The 20,746-nt window shown below is 51.8% G+C and overlaps 1 protein-coding gene across 2 annotated transcripts in view; it reads right to left on the bottom strand.

Annotated features, from left to right (window-relative positions):
* SCUBE3 (signal peptide, CUB domain and EGF like domain containing 3) overlaps window positions 1-19,852 on the bottom strand; it is a 35,457-nt gene extending 15,605 nt beyond the window's left edge. Inside the window, exons 1-6 of one of the 2 annotated variants that reach the window (XM_054568710.1) lie at window positions 19,768-19,852; window positions 6,417-6,539; window positions 5,409-5,534; window positions 2,752-2,886; window positions 1,662-1,787; window positions 1,352-1,468 (exon numbers count right to left, since the gene is read on the bottom strand). In XM_054568710.1, the coding sequence (XP_054424685.1) occupies window positions 1,352-1,468; window positions 1,662-1,787; window positions 2,752-2,886; window positions 5,409-5,534; window positions 6,417-6,539; window positions 19,768-19,852 (712 nt within the window). The remainder of the gene's footprint in view (window positions 1-1,351; window positions 1,469-1,661; window positions 1,788-2,751; window positions 2,887-5,408; window positions 5,535-6,416; window positions 6,540-19,767) is intronic. The other variant, XM_054568713.1, reaches the window with a different exon arrangement.
* Window positions 19,853-20,746: the final 894 nt, after the last annotated feature.

The raw sequence follows: 20,746 nt of genomic DNA, 5'->3' as shown, positions 1-20,746 counted from the left end.
GGCTCTGGTGACGGGTGAGTGTATCCAGGGGACGGTGGGAGGTTTGGAAAGCAGAATTAGATTTATGAGGGCAAAATGAAAGGAGCTGGAATAATCAGCCTCGAGAAGGCAACAGGGAGACCTAAAAATGCTCTAAGGTCTTTGAAGAGTTAGTTCAGGAGAAAACATGTAGCGGGGGAGACTTTAATCAGAGAACTTCAGGACTGTGCATGCAAGTCTCTGGAGCAGGTACCTGAGGGAGACCTTTAAGAGCATCATCTGCTCCCCTGTTCTTGTGTCTGGGGAAAAGCTGGTGCTGTCTGCAGAGATGGGGTGGGTCTCTGGAGTGGCATGGGGGACAGCCTGGTTCATAAGCTGAATGTCATAACTCTGATAAACACAGAGTGACTGTGTTCGTACTTCCCCATCCCCAGCATGTTGTAGCCATGAGATGAGCTGCCATCCATGAATCCTGTGCCCACAGAAGCAGCTCCCTGCTTCCTGGCTAACTCCTCTTTCATTCCCACTTCTCCAAGGGGTCACTGGCCCCATGATCTTTCTCAACACCCTGAGAGCACATAGTGATTGGCCTTCACGAGAGACCTGAAGACAGGGAATTAGGAATCAAACTTAAGGAATTAAGCTCGCCTGTGGTACCTGAAGATGCATGAGGTAAGGCTTAGGAAGTCAGGAAAAAGGACCTGGGGGTGTTAAAAAGGCCCCACACCAGGGCAAGAGGGATGGAAGGCAGGAGTTGGTGAGGAAGTGAGAGGCCACAGACGGAGCTGCAAGGGAGTCCCACTGGGATGCGGAAGTGAGAGAAGGAAACTGGGGAGTGGAAGGGAGAGAGAGCCTACAGAGGAGGAAGATACCGGGAGTCAGGAAACCCCATCTGTCAGGGCTGGTTGTTCAGGAAAGAGCACTCTGTCCCACCCTCAGTTCCAGTGGCGACAGTGAGCTGTGATAGCTCCCATCTTACCACACCGGTCAACCAGAGCCTCTGTTCAGGCTTAATCCTGCATCGCCCCAGCTCTCCTCCCCGTTCTCTACCACAGCCTTGGCCTACAAGTGCCTCTGTTAATTATTCCCAGTTTGGCAACACTTTATCCTGGATAAAGAGGGCGGTGCTGCTGTCAACAGTGGGGCAGTGGAACTAATGGGTGGGGAAGAAAAAGAGGGCTGGGGAGCAAGCCTTCAGTCTCGCGCAGTTGTCCCTACCTAGACCTGGCACTGTCTGGGTCTTCGCCTCACTCACCAGTCATCCTGCGCCCAGCACTTGGGCCCCATGTGCTCCCCGCTCCCCTGGATCCCGAGGGCCCCTACTCCCTTCCCCCATCACAGGTCGACTAAGTTCTCCACTGGCCTCACCCACCGATGCATGTCTTCCCGTCGGTATGGAGCACAAACTTGACGTGGCAGCCGCACCGGGGACCCTGCTCTGTGTCATCGCACGTGTGCTGGCAGCCACCGTTACCGTAGTTGCACGTCACTGTGCAGAGAGGGCAGGAGACCCGTCAGCTTGCTTCTCCCTGTATCACAGTTCTCCCTCCAGAACACAGTTGCTGACCCTCTTGTCTAGCTGCCTCTCCCATGCTCCCTTTTCCTCCCACCTCTTGCTGCTGAGGCCCCACACCCCACCTCTTTGTCTCCCTGTCTCCCCACTGCCATCCAAGTGATCTCACATTTACAGTCCCGTTGGTTCTTGGTGAGCTCGAAGCCAGGGCGGCATTCACAGGCAATACCCCCTTTGGGTGTCTCCCGGCAAATGTGAGCACAGCCGTGGTTCTTGTTCATGCAGTTCATTCCTTCTAAAAGGAAGGAGGAGCAGGGTAAATGCTCTATACTTCTGGATGCCTAGAAGAAGAGGACCTACAAGGGACAGTTGGGGCGCAGGAAATTGGGAGAATCCCAGTGAGGCTGCCAGACAGGGAGGGGACTGACTCCCTCTCACACGCTCCCTGTCCTGCCCACAGAGCTCAAAGCCATTCCAATTAATGTACAGGTATTGCCACCTAACCCCCAGAAAAGCTGCATGATCACCCTCTCCTTCAAACAACCAAAATCTAGTGTCTAATCATTGCCTAGTACTGTGTGAGGTACTGAGAGGATTTAGGAAGGACCCATATAGAAGACAAAACGTAACACATGTTCTCTTTTCTCAAAGAGCTTACAGTTAAACTGGGAAGAAGATAAATAACATAATATGAGTGGGGAGTAATTGGTATAGATAATTATTATATGATTTTATTCAACAAATATCTAAGCTCCCACTACATACAGGACAGACAGTACATTAGGTTCTGGAGATATAAAGGGAAATTAGTCATAGTGCCTGCCCTCAGAAATGTCACAGTCCAGGGGGGAGGGAGCCCCAGAAAGAGACAGCACATACCCACTCTTCCTGCCTGACCCTCCCCATCCAATCCAACGAATACAGCATCAGTCAGGCCCCCTCAGATAATAGCAGCTTAGAGCCCAGCCACCTACAGTCAACTAGGAACAAGATCCACCTTGGGCCTATATACAGGGGATGCCCCAGAGTAGCCTCAATCCCACACTGACCCCAACCCCAAATATATTCCCCCAGATTTTTCTTGAAGACAAAGTGTCTATTCATGGAGCCCTTAGGATGTGATTGAGTTGACAGACAAGAGAAGAAGGAGCCAGTACAATTGAGAACACTGGATGAGACCTAGGGGGTATTGAGGGAAAGCTTCCAAGGAGATGGAGTGGGGAGCCTGGGGGCACAGCCCTCCCAGGACCTGGGCTGACCTTCGGGCCGTTGGATGCAGGTGTGCTGGTTGTCGCTGAGGAAGAAGCCTTCCCGGCAGTGGCACTCGTAGCTGCCCATCATGTTGACACAGCTCTGCTGACAGCCACCATTGCCCTCGGCACACTCGTCCACATCTGTGCAGGAGAGTGGCTGGTGAGGCCGTGCGGTGCCGGGCAGGGTCCAGGTTGTGCACACACACTACCCCCTCGTCCCCAGTCCAACACCCAGTCTCAGGCCGGGCAGTTCTCACCCACTCATCAGCTCATGTTCCACTGCTCGTGAAGAGGCTGCTCTAAGAGGGCAGAGCTGTCGAGCTAAGCAGGTGGCAAGAGGACATCTGAACGTGGGTTACTTAGGTGAAGACTTGCCCCACCTTCCCTGACCTGTTGGAATTCAGTCTGAGGGCAGAGAAGATCAAGAAGGCAGGCAGATCCAGAGGAACAGAGATGAAGAGTGGGGATTGGATGGGGCAAGGAACTAGGGGCAGCTGGTTGTGATGAACAGCCAAGGAATCAGAGAACCTGGGAGATGGCTCCGTGTGCAGGGAGAGCTATGGCAATGGTGTTGAGGTCAGTGAGGCACAGACCATGTCTGTGGACAGGCCACGGGCCGTCCTTCCTCCCCTCCCCCCATGCCCAGGCTTGCTGCCATAGTCCCCAGCCCTTCTCCTATTTTGGTTTAATAAAACAAAATCTGGTGGCTTGGTGGCAAGGGTCGGGGGAGAGCTGCCAGGCCACAGCCTAATCACCACCCACATCACCATCCGCAGGTCCGAGGGCCAAGCTCATCCTGGGGCTCCCACTTCAATACCTCGACTCCGTTTCTATGCTACCTACTGCCCTCTCAAACCCACAGCCCTTCTCAGTTTTCCTTGGCCCAGGAGGCATGAGGGAGATTGGTTCCCAGGTGGAGCAGCTGGAATCTGGGCTCCTGAGGGCTTCATCTTCCCCTCTCTTCCCATCCTCTCTGCTGAGCCCTAAACTCTGTCCTTTCACCTTCTGGTCATAGGTCGAGGGCCCCAGATACAGCAGGCTCCGGCCTGAGAGATGCACTTGTTAGAAAAGCCAGGGAGGTGTACTTTCCTTTGCGTTCTCCTGTCCCTGTCCCTCTGTTGTGACACTCATGACTTCTACGCATCCCTGTCTTCTTGCTCTTGCCCCATCCTACATTCCATCCTTCTTTGTTCCCTTCTATTCCAACCTTGAGACTTTGCTACTCTAGCCAAGTTCTTTCCTACAATCCTCACTGGGGAAACTAAAGCCACCCAGGGCATAGAGCACTTCCTCATGGTTCCCCTAAAAGCCACAGGTAAGGCTAAGATTTTGAACCCAACCCTAGGGTTAGTGTTAGATAGATCTTTGCTCCCAATGACCCCTTCCATACATACTCATTCTCTCATCTTCTGGTTGGTTTTATAAGGAAACAAGACTTAATGAGAATTGGGGGCCTAGAGAGGTCAAAGGCAACCAAAGAAAGTCAGAAGCTGACGTTCACAGTCCTGTAGGCAAATCACTGTCCTGGTCCACGTGTCACAACTGCTCTTTCCAAAGGAGTTCCCAAAGAGGCTCTCATAGGTGATGGGGCAGACAAAAAATGAGGTCCTTCCCTGGCAGCGACAGTGTTAAGAGAGGTGGCTGGGGCTGAGGGTAAGCAGGAACTGGGGCCTAGAGGCCGGGGCTGGGAGTGGAAACCTGTAAGCCTGGTCCGAGCATGGACTGTGACTGGGTTTAAGGCAGCTCCGCAGTAAGGAAGCTCTCCTAGGCCAACAGGGCCTCAGGTAATTCACGTTTGGTCAGGTGGGGGTGGGGAGGGCAGCCTAGCCTGCTTTTCTGGGCATCATTCCTCTTGCTTCTCTTCCTTTTCTGGTTTTCCATTCTTCCCATCTCATGTCTGTTTTGGCACCAGCAAGAAAGAATTTGGGGATGGACCCCTGGGTCCATATCTCAAATCCTTTTATGCTATGGCCTTCAGTTTTTCTACTTATGGAGGAATCTGACATGGTCCTAGTAAAAGATAGAAACCAAAGTTGAGCTTAGTTCCCTGGAGATTCTCTTTCTGATGCAGTTCCCAGGATAAAGGAGGTCAGGTCAAACAGAGGCCTCGGAAGTGAGGAGAGGGTGAGCCTGGAGATTTCAGGAAGAGCTGGGAGAAAACCTGCCTGCAACGGTCAGATGCTCCCCTGGGCACAGGGAGACATCCAAAGCGTTGACAACATTTCTCCTGTGTACAGAGCACCCAGTAGGTGCTAGGATTGTACACATGTTCTCTCATAGTGATTCACCCAGAGCACTTTGAGGAAGCTGAGATTCCCAGAGACTAATGGATTTGCCCAAGACCACACAGCTAGTAAGCGGCAGAGCCAGGATCTGCCAAATCGCCTTCCCACCATGCTCTGCCCACCGGGGCTAAACCCACTCTTGTCATCTCCTGGCCCTGGTCCTGGGAGTACTTTCTGGCAGCGTCTCCTCTGCTATTTTTCATCCAGGAGCGGGATGATTTCACCCTTGGTGCCCAGTCTCAAAGGGGAAACCAAACTTGTTCTCTATTTTGAAGCTTTTTGGTCACTTTCCTCTCCTTGCCTGGGAAATGGGAAATGCTGACAACACCTTCTTGCCCACAAGACACCCCCCACCCACATCCCCTCTCCCGTGCTCACCCAGACAGTTGTGTCCATCATGTGCCAGGTGGAATCCATCATAACAGGTACATCGGTAATTGCCAGGGATGTTGACACAGTCGTGCACACAACCTGCATTATCCTCTCGTTCACACTCATCCACATCTGTGGGCAAAGGGGGCTGAGGCAGCTGGACCCATCTAGGTGCCCCCCACTATCCAGCCCTGCGGTAGTTTTTTAAAAAATAAATCACCTTCTGTGTGTTTTACATACTTTCACAGCCTACAAACCATTTTGCACTTTGTTATTTTCATCTAAAGTCAAACATTTTCACATGTTTCCATCCAGTCTAATTACCACTGCACATGGTTGCAGAACATTCTATTGTGTTGCTATATCATAATTTGTTTTTTCTCTATTGTTAGACTCCGTTTATTTTATTATCATAAATAAGGCATCAAAGAATATCTTCTCCCATTATTATTTTGTTTCTTTGAATTTCCTTTGAATAAGAGTAAAATTCCTGGGTCAAAGGGTATAAATACCTTTCAAGAGTCCTGCTAGGCATGACAAAATCGCTTTTCAATTTATAATGTCACCAGGAATTAATGAGTGGACCTTGTCCACTGAAACCTTATCAACACGGAAGGTGATAAATTTAAAATAACATCTCAAGACTGCTTTATTTGCATTGCTTTTATTATGAGGGGAAAGTGTGTTTGTTTACAGTATGAATTTCCCCTGGGATAAACTGTTCTCATCTTTTGTGGACGTGGAGGAAGAATCCAATGTCAGGGAATCTCAGGCCTTCGTCCCATGATTCTAATCCTCCCACCCAGCCCGGTTTGTGCAAATTAGAAAGTGGCTCTCTCTCTGGGAAGAAATAGCTCCTCCCCTCTCACATCGCATGAGCCCCCCTCCCCATGCCAGCGGGAATGGGGGGGGCCTTAGTGTAAAGCACAGTGCAGCCACCTGCAGGGCCGGGCCGGGGCACTTCTTTCCCCTCCCCAGCAGGTCCCCCTTGTCCAGGTGCCCTCCCAGCCTCACCTTTGCAGTGTTTACCATCCCCTGTGTAGCCAGACTTGCAGATGCACTTGTATGACCGTGGGGTGTTCTGGCAGATAGCATCAATGTGGCAGTTGTCGGTCCCCTCCACACACTCATCCACATCTGGGAGGGGCAGATGGTGCACATGAGACCCTCTGTTGGTGCCTCCCAAAGAGTGTCTTCAAGGTGGTTCCCCAAGGGCAAAACCCCCTCTTCTCCAAAATAGGGACGGTGGCTCCTCCAGAAGCAGGTGCTCTCCCACACCCGTCTGATTTGAGTGGCCTCTGTAATTTCAGGAATTTAGGGAAAAAACCCCACTTCCCTCCAAAATACTTAATCCACAATGACAGCTAAAATTCCATCAATTGAAACACTTCTCTTTGATTTAAAAACAAACAAAAACCCTTGGAATGGGTAACACACTTAACCTGATTAGAAATGTTCAACCTAGTGTGAGTTAGGAGCAAGCTTGGAGGGAGGGGGAAGAGAAATGGCATGCGGACAGTGGCCTCTGGGAAAGTGGCGGAGGCCAGGCCCACTGGTAATTAAAGGAGGAAGAAAGGGAGACAGAGCATCTGAGAAATCCGCATTTGCCTCCTGATCCTGCTTGAGACCAGGCCTGCTTCCACTTGCCCACCACAGCGCCAGGAATCTTTAGAGGAAAGAAGTTCCATCCTGGAAGATTTCCCTCGGCCCCTGTGCTGTCAGTGCCGTGGGGACCAGGAGCTGGCGGGACGGCGGGGCGGGAGGGGGGCGGCTGGCACCGACACCTAAAGTCTGATAAGTGCAGCCCTTGTGACTGTCCCAGCTGCCTCAGGCCCATGCACCCCACCACCCCGAGCTCCTCACCGAAGGTCAGGTGCTCCGCCCTCCTGACCCTCACTTTGACATGCGGTGCTACTCACAAAGCTATGCTAAGGGGCGAGGTCACCTAAGATCAAGCAAAAAGAGGATGGTTCAGAAAGAACATAGGAAAGAGAATCATTTATTGCCTCTTGGCAAAAGACTACAGTTTCTGGGGTAATGGTTTGGTGCCCCTAAAGCTGAACTGAAATAGAAGAAAAGAGTTTCATTCAGCTGAAATTGCTATATAAGGTGTTTGCAAAAGGGACTATGCTGAAGGCTGTGGAGGCTCAGAGGTGACTCAGCCCACCCAAAAAGAGGCACAAATAAGTAACATGAAGCAGGATGAGGCTGAGTGCCACGAAGGCAGCAGAGATGAGGCCAGGGGTTCCTCAACCTGGCTGCACAGCGGAGCACCACCCGAGGCGGTGCTCCAGCTCCCCGCCTCTCCCTCGGGATTTTGATCAACTAGTCTGGGCTGGAACCTGGCCATCAGCATTTTCCTGTGGCTCCTCAGGTAAGTCTAGTACACAGCCAGGCTTGAGAATTTCTGTTAAAGGGAAGAAGATCATAGGAAGAAGGGATTAGTTCTAGCTGTGAATTGGGAAACTCAAGATAGGGTTTAAGTAGCCACTTGCAAGTAGAAGAAATATATCAATAAACGACTACATAAAGGACTATAACTTCCAAGTGTGATCCGTGGACTATAGAACTGCTTGGCTTTTGTTAAAACGCAGATTCTCGGGCCTTATCACTGACCTATTTGAACCCAAATCCTTAAGGTGCTTGATATCTTTTAAACGGAATGAAGGAACGCATGGACCAACAACCACTCACATTTATAGTGACACTCATGAGTCCTAGCTTGAAATAGTTAAGTGTCCTCTGCTTTCATATTTCAAGAAGTACTACGGGGGCAGGATTGAGGAGGCTTCCTGAAGAGAAGTGAAATTTGGAAGAGTGGCCCCGAGCACCCTGCCCCAGATCTTCTGGGCTTCCTGTCAGCTCCTCACCCATCCTCCAACTTTCTTCAACTCCTCTGCAGCAAGCCACCACCACCAGAGATTCTAATTGCGGTAAGTCCCACTGGTTCTCCACCTCACTCAGGCTCTGCCTGCTGGCCCACTCTAGGAAGTCGTCTCAAAGAGAGAACAGAGAAGAGGGAGATGGAAGACAAGTTCATAAGAGAGGGCAGGAGGGACCTCTGTATGGAGTAAGGCTGAGCGGAGAATCAGTCTGTCCAGCTGACAAGGAGAAAATGGTGCTAAGAAATGTACTCTCATAGGAAGAGCCTAAGCTCGGGCACCAGTCAGTCCCAGACTCAAGTCCAGCTCTACCACTCTCTACGGAGGTTTTTCTGATTCTCTTTATTTCTTCCTCCTTAAAATGGGGATGATATACCTCCTCTTCAGAGGCTGTGAACACTTGATGAGGTAATTTGAGTAAAGTACCTAATCAATGTCTGGCAAATAACAGGTCCCCAATATATGGAAGCTTGAGATGATGTTAAGTATTAAATCTCTGGTGGAGACAACAGATGCTCAGGGACTGTGCTGTTTAAGATGTTAGACACTAGGCACATGCGACTATTTAATTTAAAATTCAGTTCCCCAGTTGCTCTAGCAGTAGGCCAAGTTGTCAATAGTCATCTATGGCTATTGGCTACCATAGTGGACAGCACAGATACAGAACATTCCCACCCTCACAGCACTGCTCTAGGAGTTCCAAATTAAGGGACTCCCCTGGGCGTAGGTGGACCAAAAAACTTCCCAAGGAGTGGGATTCAAGTTGAGTTTTGGAGCTGGGATAAATGTGACAAGAGGAAAGGGCAGCCCTGGGTGGTGTGGGTCAGTGGGTTGAGCGCCGGCCTGTGAACCAAAGGGTTGCCAGTTCAATTCCCAGTCAGGGCACATGCCTGGGTTATGGCCAGGTCCCTGTTTGGGGGTGTGCAAGAGGCAATGGATCGGTGTATCTCTAGCACATTGATGTTTCTCTCCCTCTGTTTCTCCTTCCCTCCCCGTCTCCCTGAAAGATAAATAAATGGAATCTTAAAAAAAAAAATTAAAAAAAAGAGAGAGGAAAGAGCATATATCAAGTGTGGTTAAATTTGTGAAGAAAGACAAGGCACCCAGTGTTGGTCCCTCCTGTGTCCCCATATTTACACCTGCCCTCCACAGTGGGTAAAATATTTTTAACAACTAATTCTAAACTTTGAATGGCTTAAGGCTTAGTGTTATATGTTCTTGGTGGGTCCCTGGAGGCAGGGGCAACTGGATGATCACCCTCTTCCCTGTGGTAACCCTTGTGGGCCTTAGAGATGGGTGTGGTGCTTTGGACAGTTCCAGTGACGAATAACCATCCTGTTCATCCTACTTGGAACTCTCTTCTTTCGTGTCTCTCCTTCCCTTCCCCAGCAGCCAGCAGGGCGACTCGGAAGTTCATCTGGAAGCTCCTCCTCTAGGGCCATCTCAGAGGTATATGCCTGTCTCCGAACCAGCTGATGCTTCGCCAAGGTCTGCGTCAGGCTCTCTGGGCTCCCAGCTCTTTCCTCTGCGTCCATTTCAGTGCTCAGCAATAGCAGAGCGGACCCAGATGCTGACTGCAGCAAGCCCAGGCTTCCTGGCAGAGCCTTTGGTCTCTTCCAGCTTTTGGCTTTTCCCGCCATCTTGACCCCTCTCCCTCATCTCCCCGTTCACAATGATTATCCCTCTCCGGCAGAGTCTTCGTGCACTGCAAGACTGTATCTCCTCCCTATTCGCTCTACAACTAACCATTCTACCTCTTTCCGCACAGTCACCAACGCATCACATTCTTCACATTTGAGATGCATCCTCTTTTTCCTTCTAGCACACTGTACCCAGCTCCCCAGATATGGCTCAACACTGTCTACCCAAAAGCTCTTCCTGCCAAGTTCCCAGTCCCAGGGGACTCAGTGTGCCTTAGCTCACTTCCATCTATTGTTGCACTGCTCTGCTAAGACTTTAAAGCCACCTCGTGCCCTTGCTGGTGTGGCTCAGTTGGTTGGAGCATTGCCCCATACACCAAAAGGGGGATTAGATTCCTGGTCAGGGCACATACGTAGGTTGTAGGTTCAATCCCTGGTCAGGAGGTGTATGGGAGGCAAGGAATTGATGTTTCTCTCTCTCCCCCCCTCCCTTCCCTCTCTCTCTAAAATCAATAAGCATATTTTGAAAGATTTTTTTTTTTAAAGCTATCTCATGTGGGATGTCCCACTTTGCTCACTTGGCTGGTCACTTGCTGAGGAAGTGACCCTTCAACTATTTGGACAGAACCTTTCAAAGCAGAACAGATCTAAAACAGAGCTCTGAAATAGGGCCCTCACATATTTCCAGCATTTTCTCCTTTGCTAGTTCATTCTTTCAGAGCTCCCTCCCAACACAGTTGCCCACCCGCAAGGTGTCCATACTGGGACCCCATCAACACCCACAGCATAGTTGCACCTTAGCTTGTTCCCTCAGGATGTGGGTGTTTCCTAGCTGGCCTGACAAAGCAGTGAATGCTGTTGAGCAGGGATTGGTTTAGACCAGTGGTTCTCAACACTGGCCACACACTGGGGTTCCTTGGGAGCCTTTTAAAAAGTGTGACTGTCTGGGCATTCTCCTCGACCAGCTGTGTGAGGGTCCCTAGGGTGGACCTGGGTTATTGCCTGTCTTCCTTTTCCCAACTCAGGGGATGTGAATAGACTCTGCTCAAACTGGAAAGAAACTGGGGCAGCCTCATGACATAGTGTTTGAGAAAAGTGGTTCTGGAGTGGCACTGTGTCAGTTCAAATGCCAGTTCACTCACGGCTGTGTGGTCCTGGACCAGCCTCTGACCTCCCATGTGCCTTCCTCTGTAAATGTGAATCATAATAATGGCACCTTCTCTTGGGGCAGCCATGACTATAAAATGAGTTAATACTTACCAGGTACTTAGCACTGCAGTGCAGGCATATAATAAGTGCTCAACAAAGGTTCACTATGTTTAGTCCTTCTCTCCAACTTTCTCCCCAGTCTCCTTTATGAACCCCTCTTTCCTCTGGGCTTCCCTTTATCAAAGCCCCATTTCAAGCCTGGTGTGGGGAAATGCAGCAGCGGGGGGCATGTGCTGGTACAGAGAACTTGGGTTCCACTGCCTACTCCACCCCCTACTGGGAACTGTCCAAGGAGGAGGCTGAAGTGGGTGAGAGGCCAGTTGGGAACCAAAAGGTTGCCTTCCACAATCCTTTGTGAAGGCTATTCTTTTGTGCCCTTACCCCACCCCAGGCACTGGGCTGGGTCAAATGCTGACCTGGGGAAGAGAGGTGGCTGCAGAGAGAGCACAGATGAGCCAGGACCTCCCTGCCTTACCCTCTCCTGGCATGAATGCACAGGTCTATAACTGTGTCATCCTACATTTCTTCTGGATTTGCTTAAGTGCCTAGCAGAGCATTCCAAAAACTGCTAAATATAGAAAGGAGGGGCGGGGTGGGTGGGGATATGATGGTTAGAGGGCAGACGAGACAGAGCGAATTAGGACAACATAGGCAGCCCTCGGGTTCCGCTCAGAGGTTGCGGGAGTGTACTCCAAAAGTGAAGCAGGAAGATGCCCCAGGAAAACACTTCATCTACTGCAAAATTCTGTCTAGGTCCAGCTCAGGAACAACAACAAAAAGAAATGAGCAGAGACGCAGGCTGCAGATAAGTGGGTACCCCCATGTAGAATCTACCCCACATACATGTTACCACAGTAGTTACCTAACCACTCACAGGGAGTGGGCAGTAGTACTCAAATTTGCTGGCTGCACTCCAAGGTTCGAAGCAGCCTGCCTGGCGTCCTAATGCACCCGCATGGCTGTGACATCATTCTTGCCCCAGCCGAGCCAGCCTGGGATGTCTGGTATGCCTACTTATTCCTCTATCTTCCTCTCCTTCCACACCTTCAAATCTCACCCATCACTGAGGACCAGTTCAGGTGCCACTGCTGGGAAGCCAGCTGTGGTGGTTCATCCTTCCCCGATCTACCATTCCTCTTAACTCCTAAGGCTTTTACTGTCAGGTTCTCTGATGGGCTAACTAATCACTATCCTGTGATCCCTCTTCTATGATACCTTCTGCCACTATTTAACTTTCAGTTTACATGTATTATCTTCCTACTGAAGCTGTAAGCTCCTGAGACCATGGCTTCTGAGTCTTTGAAATCTACACAGCAGTTAGAAGAATTTAGCATATTCATTCAACAGCTACTAAGCAGTCCAACATGCCAAGCACTGTGCCAGGTTCTGGGAATTCAGCAGTGGACAAGACAGCAAATATATTGAAGGCATTTAGTATATATTTGTTAAATGGATGGATGGATTGGTGGATGAGAGGATGAGGTCCATATTTGTGGCATCCTCTCTGTTCTGGGTGCAGGGCAACTCTCCTAGGAAGTTTAGTCTTAAGTTAAGGGTAGCAATACAGGAAACTCAGGCATCTCTTCAGATGTCCCCCAGCCTCAGTGACAGGGCACCATGGGCCACCTGAGACCAGCGTCCCACTGCTGCTCCTGGTCAGTTCTCTTATCCTTTCCTCCAGGCTGCCTTGCATGTGTAAGTAACATCCAAATAGAAGCAGCCCGAGCGCTGACTGTGATACCCTAACCTGCAGCATGTGCGCAAGTACCTGTGCATGTGCCTATCTGCTGTACCTGGCTTCCCATCTCCCACCTCTCAATAGGCCTTCCCGATTTAGAACTGGGCTGAGAGAACTCTGTTCCCTCAGCTGGAGGAGAGGCCCATCCTCAGCCTGGCTGAAGCCTGGGCAGGGGTGAGGGGAGCCTGGAGAGAGGCCAGGAAACCACACAGATGACCCCAAGGGGAGAAGACAGCACTTTCTTCTTTTTAAAAAAGGACCCACTCCTCTTACACAAGCTTGGTCTGCTCAGCTGAAGCCCCAGAAAAGCAGTCAGTGCTTGGTGACTGGAAGGGAGCGGGGCTGGGCCTGAGAGCCTCATCATCTGCTGGGGACCCTGGTGAGTTTCTTTGAAGTCCTACCTTGTCCCTAATCCAGCTCCTCACTCATTGGAAGGTACCTTTAAATGGACAAGAATTTTCTCCCTTTTGTTTTTTTATTTTTAGAGAGCGGGGAAGGGAGGAAGAAATGGAGGGAGAATAACATTGATGTGAGAGAGAAACATTGATCGGTTGCCTCTCCCCAAACCCACAACCTAGGCACGTGCCCTGACGGGGAATTAAACTGGTGACCTTCCACTTTGTGGGATGACATCCAACCAGCTGAGCCACACTGGCCACGGCTATTTATTTATTTATTTATTTATTTAATCCCCACCCGAGAATATGTCTATTGATTTGAGAGACAGAGAGAAAACAACATCAATGTGAGAGAAAAACATTGATTGGTTGCCTTCTGCACACATCCCAAGTGGGGATCAAACGTGCAAGCTAGGTATGTACCCTGACTGAGAATTGGACCCGCAACCTTTTGGTGTATGGGACAACACTCCACCCAACTGAGCCACCTTCTTAGTGTGGACTAAAGCACAAATCTTGAGTCAGAGGCCTTTGGAAGAAGGGTAGGGTAGGGGGTACTTGCAGTGGGGAGGAAAGAACAGAATGTTGGAGAGGGAGGGTTAGGGAGGCAGGCAGTGGGCAGAGGCAGGTTCCAATTACATGATTATCAGTTCTATCTCACTAAATTGATGGAAACAATAACAACATAAAGAACGATGATGTCAGATGGTGTATAATTCCATTAAGTGTGCAAAGTTCTTTCAGTGGGTTATTTCCTTTGGTCCTTAAACGATCCTGCCTGTCATACAAATGAGGAACAGGCCAGGGAGGGCACGTGGGAAAGAACGAACAGCTTGCGCAGAGCCGGGATCAGAGCGCCCCGTCCAGCGCTCACTCACCACGCACCAGGTCTGTGAACACTTGAGCGAGGGATCCGTGCCTTAGCTGTTGTGCCTCCCCCACCCCAACTCAGCACTTAGTCCAGCATGAAGCAAACATCCAACACATGCTAGGCAACCAACAGTGGGCATGCGGGCGCTCTGAGGCTCTGGGCACGGGCCGCAGGGAGGAGGGCGGTGCCCCACGGTGGGCGCACACAGAGTCGCAGTGAGGAAGGCGGGCAGCGCGGCAGTGGGCAGGTGTCTCCTGCCCTGGATTCACCGTGCTGGGCCAAGCAGCTGGTTAGAAACAAAAACAAACACGAGGGATACAGGTTCCTGCTGTTAACAGCTTCAAACCGCCACAGGAAAACTTCAAATAAATATAATTAGAAACTTGTAAAAACGTCCTCTCTGTAAACTTGCTCCCCAGGATCTACTCTTTAAGCGCCCCCTTCTCCCACCTCACCCCCATGTCCACAAGTCCTGACACTCTGCCCTCACCCCGGGATTCCTAAGATCTGTTTCCTATTCTGGATCTTCTGCCCAGGTCATTCTTCAGCTCGTCACTGTCAGTGACCAGATGCCAACAGCCCCTGGCCTAGGGCTCTGAAACCCAAATCCCCAAGCTCTCTAGGGATATGGTTACAGCCACAGGGAAACTGCAGGTAAGAGTGAGAGCCACAGTGCCCTGTTGAGCCATCATCCCGCCTGTGGGGCTAAACTGAAGCATCCAATGGCAACTACAAAACAGCGCCTTGGTCTGAAAAAGCGAGACATCTAAGTTGGAGCAGAATGCAGAGGGCTAGTCTTAGAGCTGGGAATACATGGTAGGAGAGCAGGGATGGGGGCCCTGGGACCTCATCAGGAATATTCAGTTCCTGGAACACAAACACTTAAGCTCCATTTCCCAGCGTTGTTGGATGCACACGCATCCATATACAGAAACACCTGTTCTGCAGAGGCTACTTCCAAGAGAAAACACCCCACCTAAGGACAGAGGAAGAACTATCAGGTACTCGGAGCCCCAGGACAACGGGGTGGGGGAAGAGAGGAAGAACAGCTAAGCGATGCAGACTCGGGCAGGGGGCAGTGGGGCAGGGCCCGGGAAGAAGAGGGCCAGAGGTTCGGGAGAGGAGCCTGGGGAGGCGGCTGCCGGGCGGAGGCTCGCTTCTGCCTTCCGCCTTCAGTGGGAAGGATGTGCAGAACCTCAGCGCTGAAGGGACCCTACTGATACTCTAGTCCACTTCACAAATGAGGAAGAGAAGTTCAATTATTTCCTCAGAAGCCCCAATCTTTAGGCTCTTATCTACATAAACCAAGTGGCACCATACTCCCTACCCTGTGCCGCTTGGGGCTGGCAACATGTGGGCACAGGAGGAGGAGAGAGGCCAGTCTGGTGACAGAGGGGCCACTGGGGAGAGGCTGAGGGTCCATGTCCCCTCTGATCCCAGGTGATTAGCTCCTCTACCCCTCAGACATCCCTGGGTTAACAGTGGTATCACTTGCCCCCCCAAGACCAGCAGTCTCTCTCTTTCCAGACTCCTGTCTTAGAGCTGAGCCTACAGAAGTTGTCCCCAGGTCTGGGCCTCTTGCGGGCACTGCCAGCCTCAGAGCAGCTCTGCAGTTTCCAGCCCCGACAGGGACTCTTTCTTATAAGCAGTCATGTGCTAGGGGTACAGGACATCAAAGGAGGCCCACACCCTGGCATGAGGGGACCAGAACCAGGGGCAGAGACTGGGGGGAGTTTAGGCAGCAACTCCTCCACTTCCATCTTCTCAAGAGGGTCTAAAGCCATCAGCTCCCTTCCCCCACTCCAGTTCAAGGCACTGGACCAAGCCATTCCCCTTCTTCACTTCTCCAATGAAAACAAAACGCACACTGCCTCGCTTCCTTTTTCCTCTCACAGGAGTGCTGGGCGCACACACACAGGCACACACGCAAGCACGCGCATGCACACACACCGAATCGTGCACACACACGCCCACACAACTCAGTGAATGCGCACCTCACCTCACATTCTCAAACTCACACCCAGGGCTGGCTCCTTTTACGACAGGTCCCAGCCACTCACATCTCAAACCGGTTCTTAGGCTCTCGGATTCCTGAAGGTTTCAGAAAAGTCTCATTTAGGGGTTGCTGATAACTTTCTTCTTTCTCTGCCTGTCGTAATTCTGGCTCCTGTGTCTTCCACTCCCCTCTCTCTTATTCCACCCTGCAGAGACTTGGGGAGATGAGGGGTAAGAAGTGGAAAAGTTCTCCAACCCCACCCCCAGGGGACATGTCACTGAGAGAAGAGAGGTCAAAGGGATTCCTGAGGAATTTCCAAGCAGTCCAGCCCCTCTCTACCCTCTGGAAAAGGAGGGGGGTGCTTAGATGGAAGACCAGGCTCCAAGAGTGGGGACTGACTTTCTCCCCAGTGTGGCCTGGATGGGGCACGGGCATTAGCCAGCTGCCCACGGGGCCACCCTCACCCGCTGACACGGTTATGGTTTTCATTTCATATTTTGGAGGGAGGGGTTAGGAGGAACAGTCCCCTCACTGTAAGGGTTGGCCACAGGAGCCTGGGGAAGCCAGGAGGAGAGGAAACAGCCACATTAAAGAGGAAGAAAGGGTGGGGGGAAGAAAGCGAGAGACACACATACACCCAGACAGAGACCCGGAGAGACGCACCGAGACAGAGAGACACTGTTTGCCGCCAGATGAACGCTCTCAGTCCCAGGGATGGAGTTACTTGGGAATTCTAAAACATGACTTTATCAAAATTCTATCTCTAATGAGGAGAGTAAAACAACCAGGTGAACTGAACAGCCAGGCTGGCTCTCCCTCCCTGAGCCCCTCCAGGGGACAAGTTTTCCCTGAGGCCAGGAGACCTTCTCATTCAGCTGTAACTTGAGCCTTACACCAGGATTAGGCCTTTTTAACCACTGCTGCACTGCCCCCCCCCCCAAAAAAAGCAAATTAATGCTTTTAGGTTAACAATTATCTTGGTTATCCAGTCTGTCTACTTTAAAATACTCAGACAGGCACTTGAAAAACACTCAAAACCGTGTACCCTCATGCTCACTCACCCCAGTCACAGAGCTTACTTACCCTCATCCACACACAGTTCTCAAAAACACTAAAACATCCGTATTCACGCTTAACAACTAAGTCACAATTTATACAGATACCCAGGTTTGTCATCCGTGGGTGATCCTTGTGAGCTTCACCAAACCCCCCACACACACTCACCTGCACCCTCAGGTTCCCTCCCCTGCCCCTCCCCTCTTCCTAATTCCATACCAGTTTGGTTCCCCACCCCCTGCCTGCCCCCCCAAATCTCTGGAGAAAAGGGACAAAAATCCAGATGTCCCGGAGATATAGTAACAGTGAGGGATACTTGCCAAGGGTATTTGTATTTTCAAGACCTGCTAGAGCTTCATTTACAAGCATGTGGCACTGAAGGGACACTTTATGGAACTGGTGAGACCGAGGAGACATGTTTGGGAACAAGGGGTGTCCACAGCATTCTGTCTGTCTATGGGTAAGGCTGCCCGGCTCAGTCAGCACTTGTCCTTCCTGGGGCACTGGCCTGCAGATTTGGGTCCAGAGATATCCCTCTAACTCAACAAACCTGTTGTTTAGAAATCCCTGGCAGACTAGACTGATAAATTTCCTGAATATCTGGGTCAAAGATAGCTGAAATGACGGGCTGCAATACTATGCCCAGCTAGACTTGGGATCAGTAGGAAGGAAGAAGCAAAGTGAACTACAGCCCAGTTAGAGCAAGCGTGGCCCAAATATGAGATAAGCGGAGGACAAAACTATTATTCTGTAAGTTCCTCGAGGGCAGGGGCCTCTGCTCTGGCTGCATTTCCCACAGCACCCAGCAGGGTCCCATGACAGAGCAAGCCTTGGGGTACCTCTGAGGGATTCTGAGTCCTGCCCCTGAGTGATGGGCTGATCTCACTGGCTAGAAAGCCTTGGCTTGATGGCACCTGTCCCTTCTAGGAGTTTCCATCTGTCCCAGGAACCAGTTTAATGAAGGTATTGCTTGCTGCCCCAACTTTCCCCCAGCCCCCCAGTCTTATTAGGCCACTACAGACACTGGCTCCAACTTGAAAGAGGCCCTTATCTTGTCTCTAGATTACTGCATGAAATCTGTTTCTTCCTTCAGACTAAACTCCCTAGCTAATTCCATGTTATGAGTAAGTCAGCGTGCACTACAAAAGCCAGCTTTGTTTATGAAAACACAAGCAAATCCACAGTAGGAGAGGGGCAGCTCCCAGGCTTGGGGGGGGGGGGCGGGTGACAGTGGGCCGTCTGGAACCAGGCTGGAACAGCAGCAGTTTGGGGTCGGAAAGGTTTGGGGTGGGGTCTGGTATTTGACAGATGAGGGTCTCGCATTTTAGCTCTCTTAAAGGACAGGTTGGAGAAGGAGGGGGGTAGTTGAAGAGGCAGTGTTTTGGGAGAAGAGGATGGCACTGATAGAGTACCTTCCTTTTAAGAGAGTGGGAGCCCATCCAGTACAAAGAGTAGCTTATGAGCCAAGTGCTCAGGCTCCAGGACACAGTGACCTACCTGACTACCAGAGACTCAGTCTTCCCCAACTCCCAAGTTCAACTTTCCCTTTTGGCCCAGCCACCTTCACACCCAGCTTGGTTTCAGGAGCTCTGGGATAACAGGCAGAAGAATCACATCCTCCTGGGCAAAGCTTTGTCAGAGGGAATTTTCATTTTGTCCATATAAATCTTTTCCTGGGTGAGGACACCATGGGGGAAGGGTGCAGCAAGAGGTCAAGGGGGAGGGGAGGCTGTCCTCAAGAGAACTATAGTCCCCCAGCCTAGTTTCTGCCAGCACAGCCTCGGGACTGGCCAAGCAATGAGCCTGGGAGGCAGGCGGGCCTCCCGTCTCTCTCTTTAATTCCTAGAGGGATCTGTCAGAGCTCCCCAGCCTGGAATTTTACTTTGTTATTTCAATGCAATTCTGACCTGGATTTAAATGGAATTGGAAACCCGAGTCCTTAATAAATAAACATCATGATAAGAAATGAAAGCCATGCAGGAGGAAAGCTTTCCCCCCCAAAGAGGCAGAAATGCAACATTCTTGCCGAAGGCCAGAGTCACAGAAATTTTCTTCTCTTCTTTAGCCCCCTACCGTCCCCTGAGAGATGAGTTGGTTTTTCCATAAAAGATCCTATTTTTCTTTAACATTTTTCTACTGATAAAACAATAACTTCAAACTTTCTAACTTTGCATGAGGATTGGGGATGAGGGAAAGAAATCTGTGGCATGACTGAAAAGTTTTCATTCCCAGTCTCTCCAGAACACAACTGAAGTTTCTGGCAATGTTTAAGAGAAGAGAAGATTCTATCTCATACTTCTGGAGGACAAGAAGTCTTTCGAAGATGCTGGGGTGGCAGTGAAATAGGCAGAATTCTGAGGTGCGTGGTCACGTCTTCCCAAACTTCTCACTTATCCATGCCACCTCTAGCTCTTCCAGCGCCCAGAGGGCGGGTTCCAGCCCGGGAGTGTGTGCACTGTGCCGGTCCAGACAGCAGCATGCTTCCCAGCACCTGCCCTGCCCCTCGGAAATCGCGTCCCCGCCCTCGGGCCCCGCAGACCCGGCAGCCCCGCGGCCCGCGCCCCTCCTTCCTTACCTTGCACGGTTCTGCTGTGCTGGGCGGCGCGGGCGTGGGCCAGCAGGACGAGCAGGCAGAGCCCAGGCACGCGCCCCGAGCCCATGCTGGAGCTACCCGCGGCCGGGCGGCCGGGACCGGTCTCGCAGCTCCCGGAGGGCGGAAGCGGGCCGGGCCCCCGCGCGCCGGAGGGGGGAGGGGAGGGGACGCCCTCCGGGGCCCGGACGGGGGCTGGGGTGCGGGGCGCAGACCGCGGCTCCCTGGCAGGAGGTTCCCGATGCTGCCGTCTTCTCCCGACCCGACGCCGGGAAGAGCGAGGCGGAGAGCGCGACAAGGCTGGGACGTCCGGAGCCGCTGACGGAGGGGAACCCCCGCCCTCTCCTAGCCGGGCTGTACTATCGGCGGCGGCAGGGCTGCTCCGTATAATCCCACCCAATTTCCAGCTTCGCCCGGAGAGAGCTGCAGCGGGAGAGCGCGCAGAACCCGAGCGAGGGACCTGAGAAAGGGGAGGGGAAACGCAGCGCCAGAAACACGCCCTTTCTGCCTCTTTCTTCCTCCCTCGCTCTTTCTCTGTCTCTGAGGCTCCGTCTCTTTTTCTTCGCCTTTCTCCTCCTCCTTTCTCCTCTCCTAGCTCCTTTTCGTGTTCTCCCTCCTCCCCCGCCTTCTCCTCCACCACCTCCTTTTTCGTGCCCTTTTTTCTTTCAAATTGGGCCTCGGCGCGGCGGCCGCTCCCCCTGCGCTCGGGCGCGGCGGCCCCCTCCCCAGGCTGCCGGGCCGCTGCCTGCAGGAATTTACAATCCCGCGCTGGGGGAGCGGGCCCGGTCTCCATGGAGACGGCTTCCCCGGGAGCTGGGAGGTCAGGCACAGACCGCGCACAATCAATGGATCAATGCAAGCCCTGCTAGGCTCCAGACCTAACAGCACCCGGCTCCGGCTCGTCCTCTCTCCCCGCAGGGTGGGGGTTTAAGGTTCGCCCCTGCGCTCGCACGCGATGAGGGCC

This window comes from Pteronotus mesoamericanus, unplaced genomic scaffold (genome assembly GCF_021234165.1).
Source record: "Pteronotus mesoamericanus isolate MK-2021 breed Mesoamerican mustached bat unplaced genomic scaffold, CSHL_Meso_final contig_20, whole genome shotgun sequence".
NCBI classification, from domain to species: domain Eukaryota; kingdom Metazoa; phylum Chordata; class Mammalia; order Chiroptera; family Mormoopidae; genus Pteronotus; species Pteronotus mesoamericanus.
This window is presented reverse-complemented; position numbering and strand designations above follow the sequence as displayed.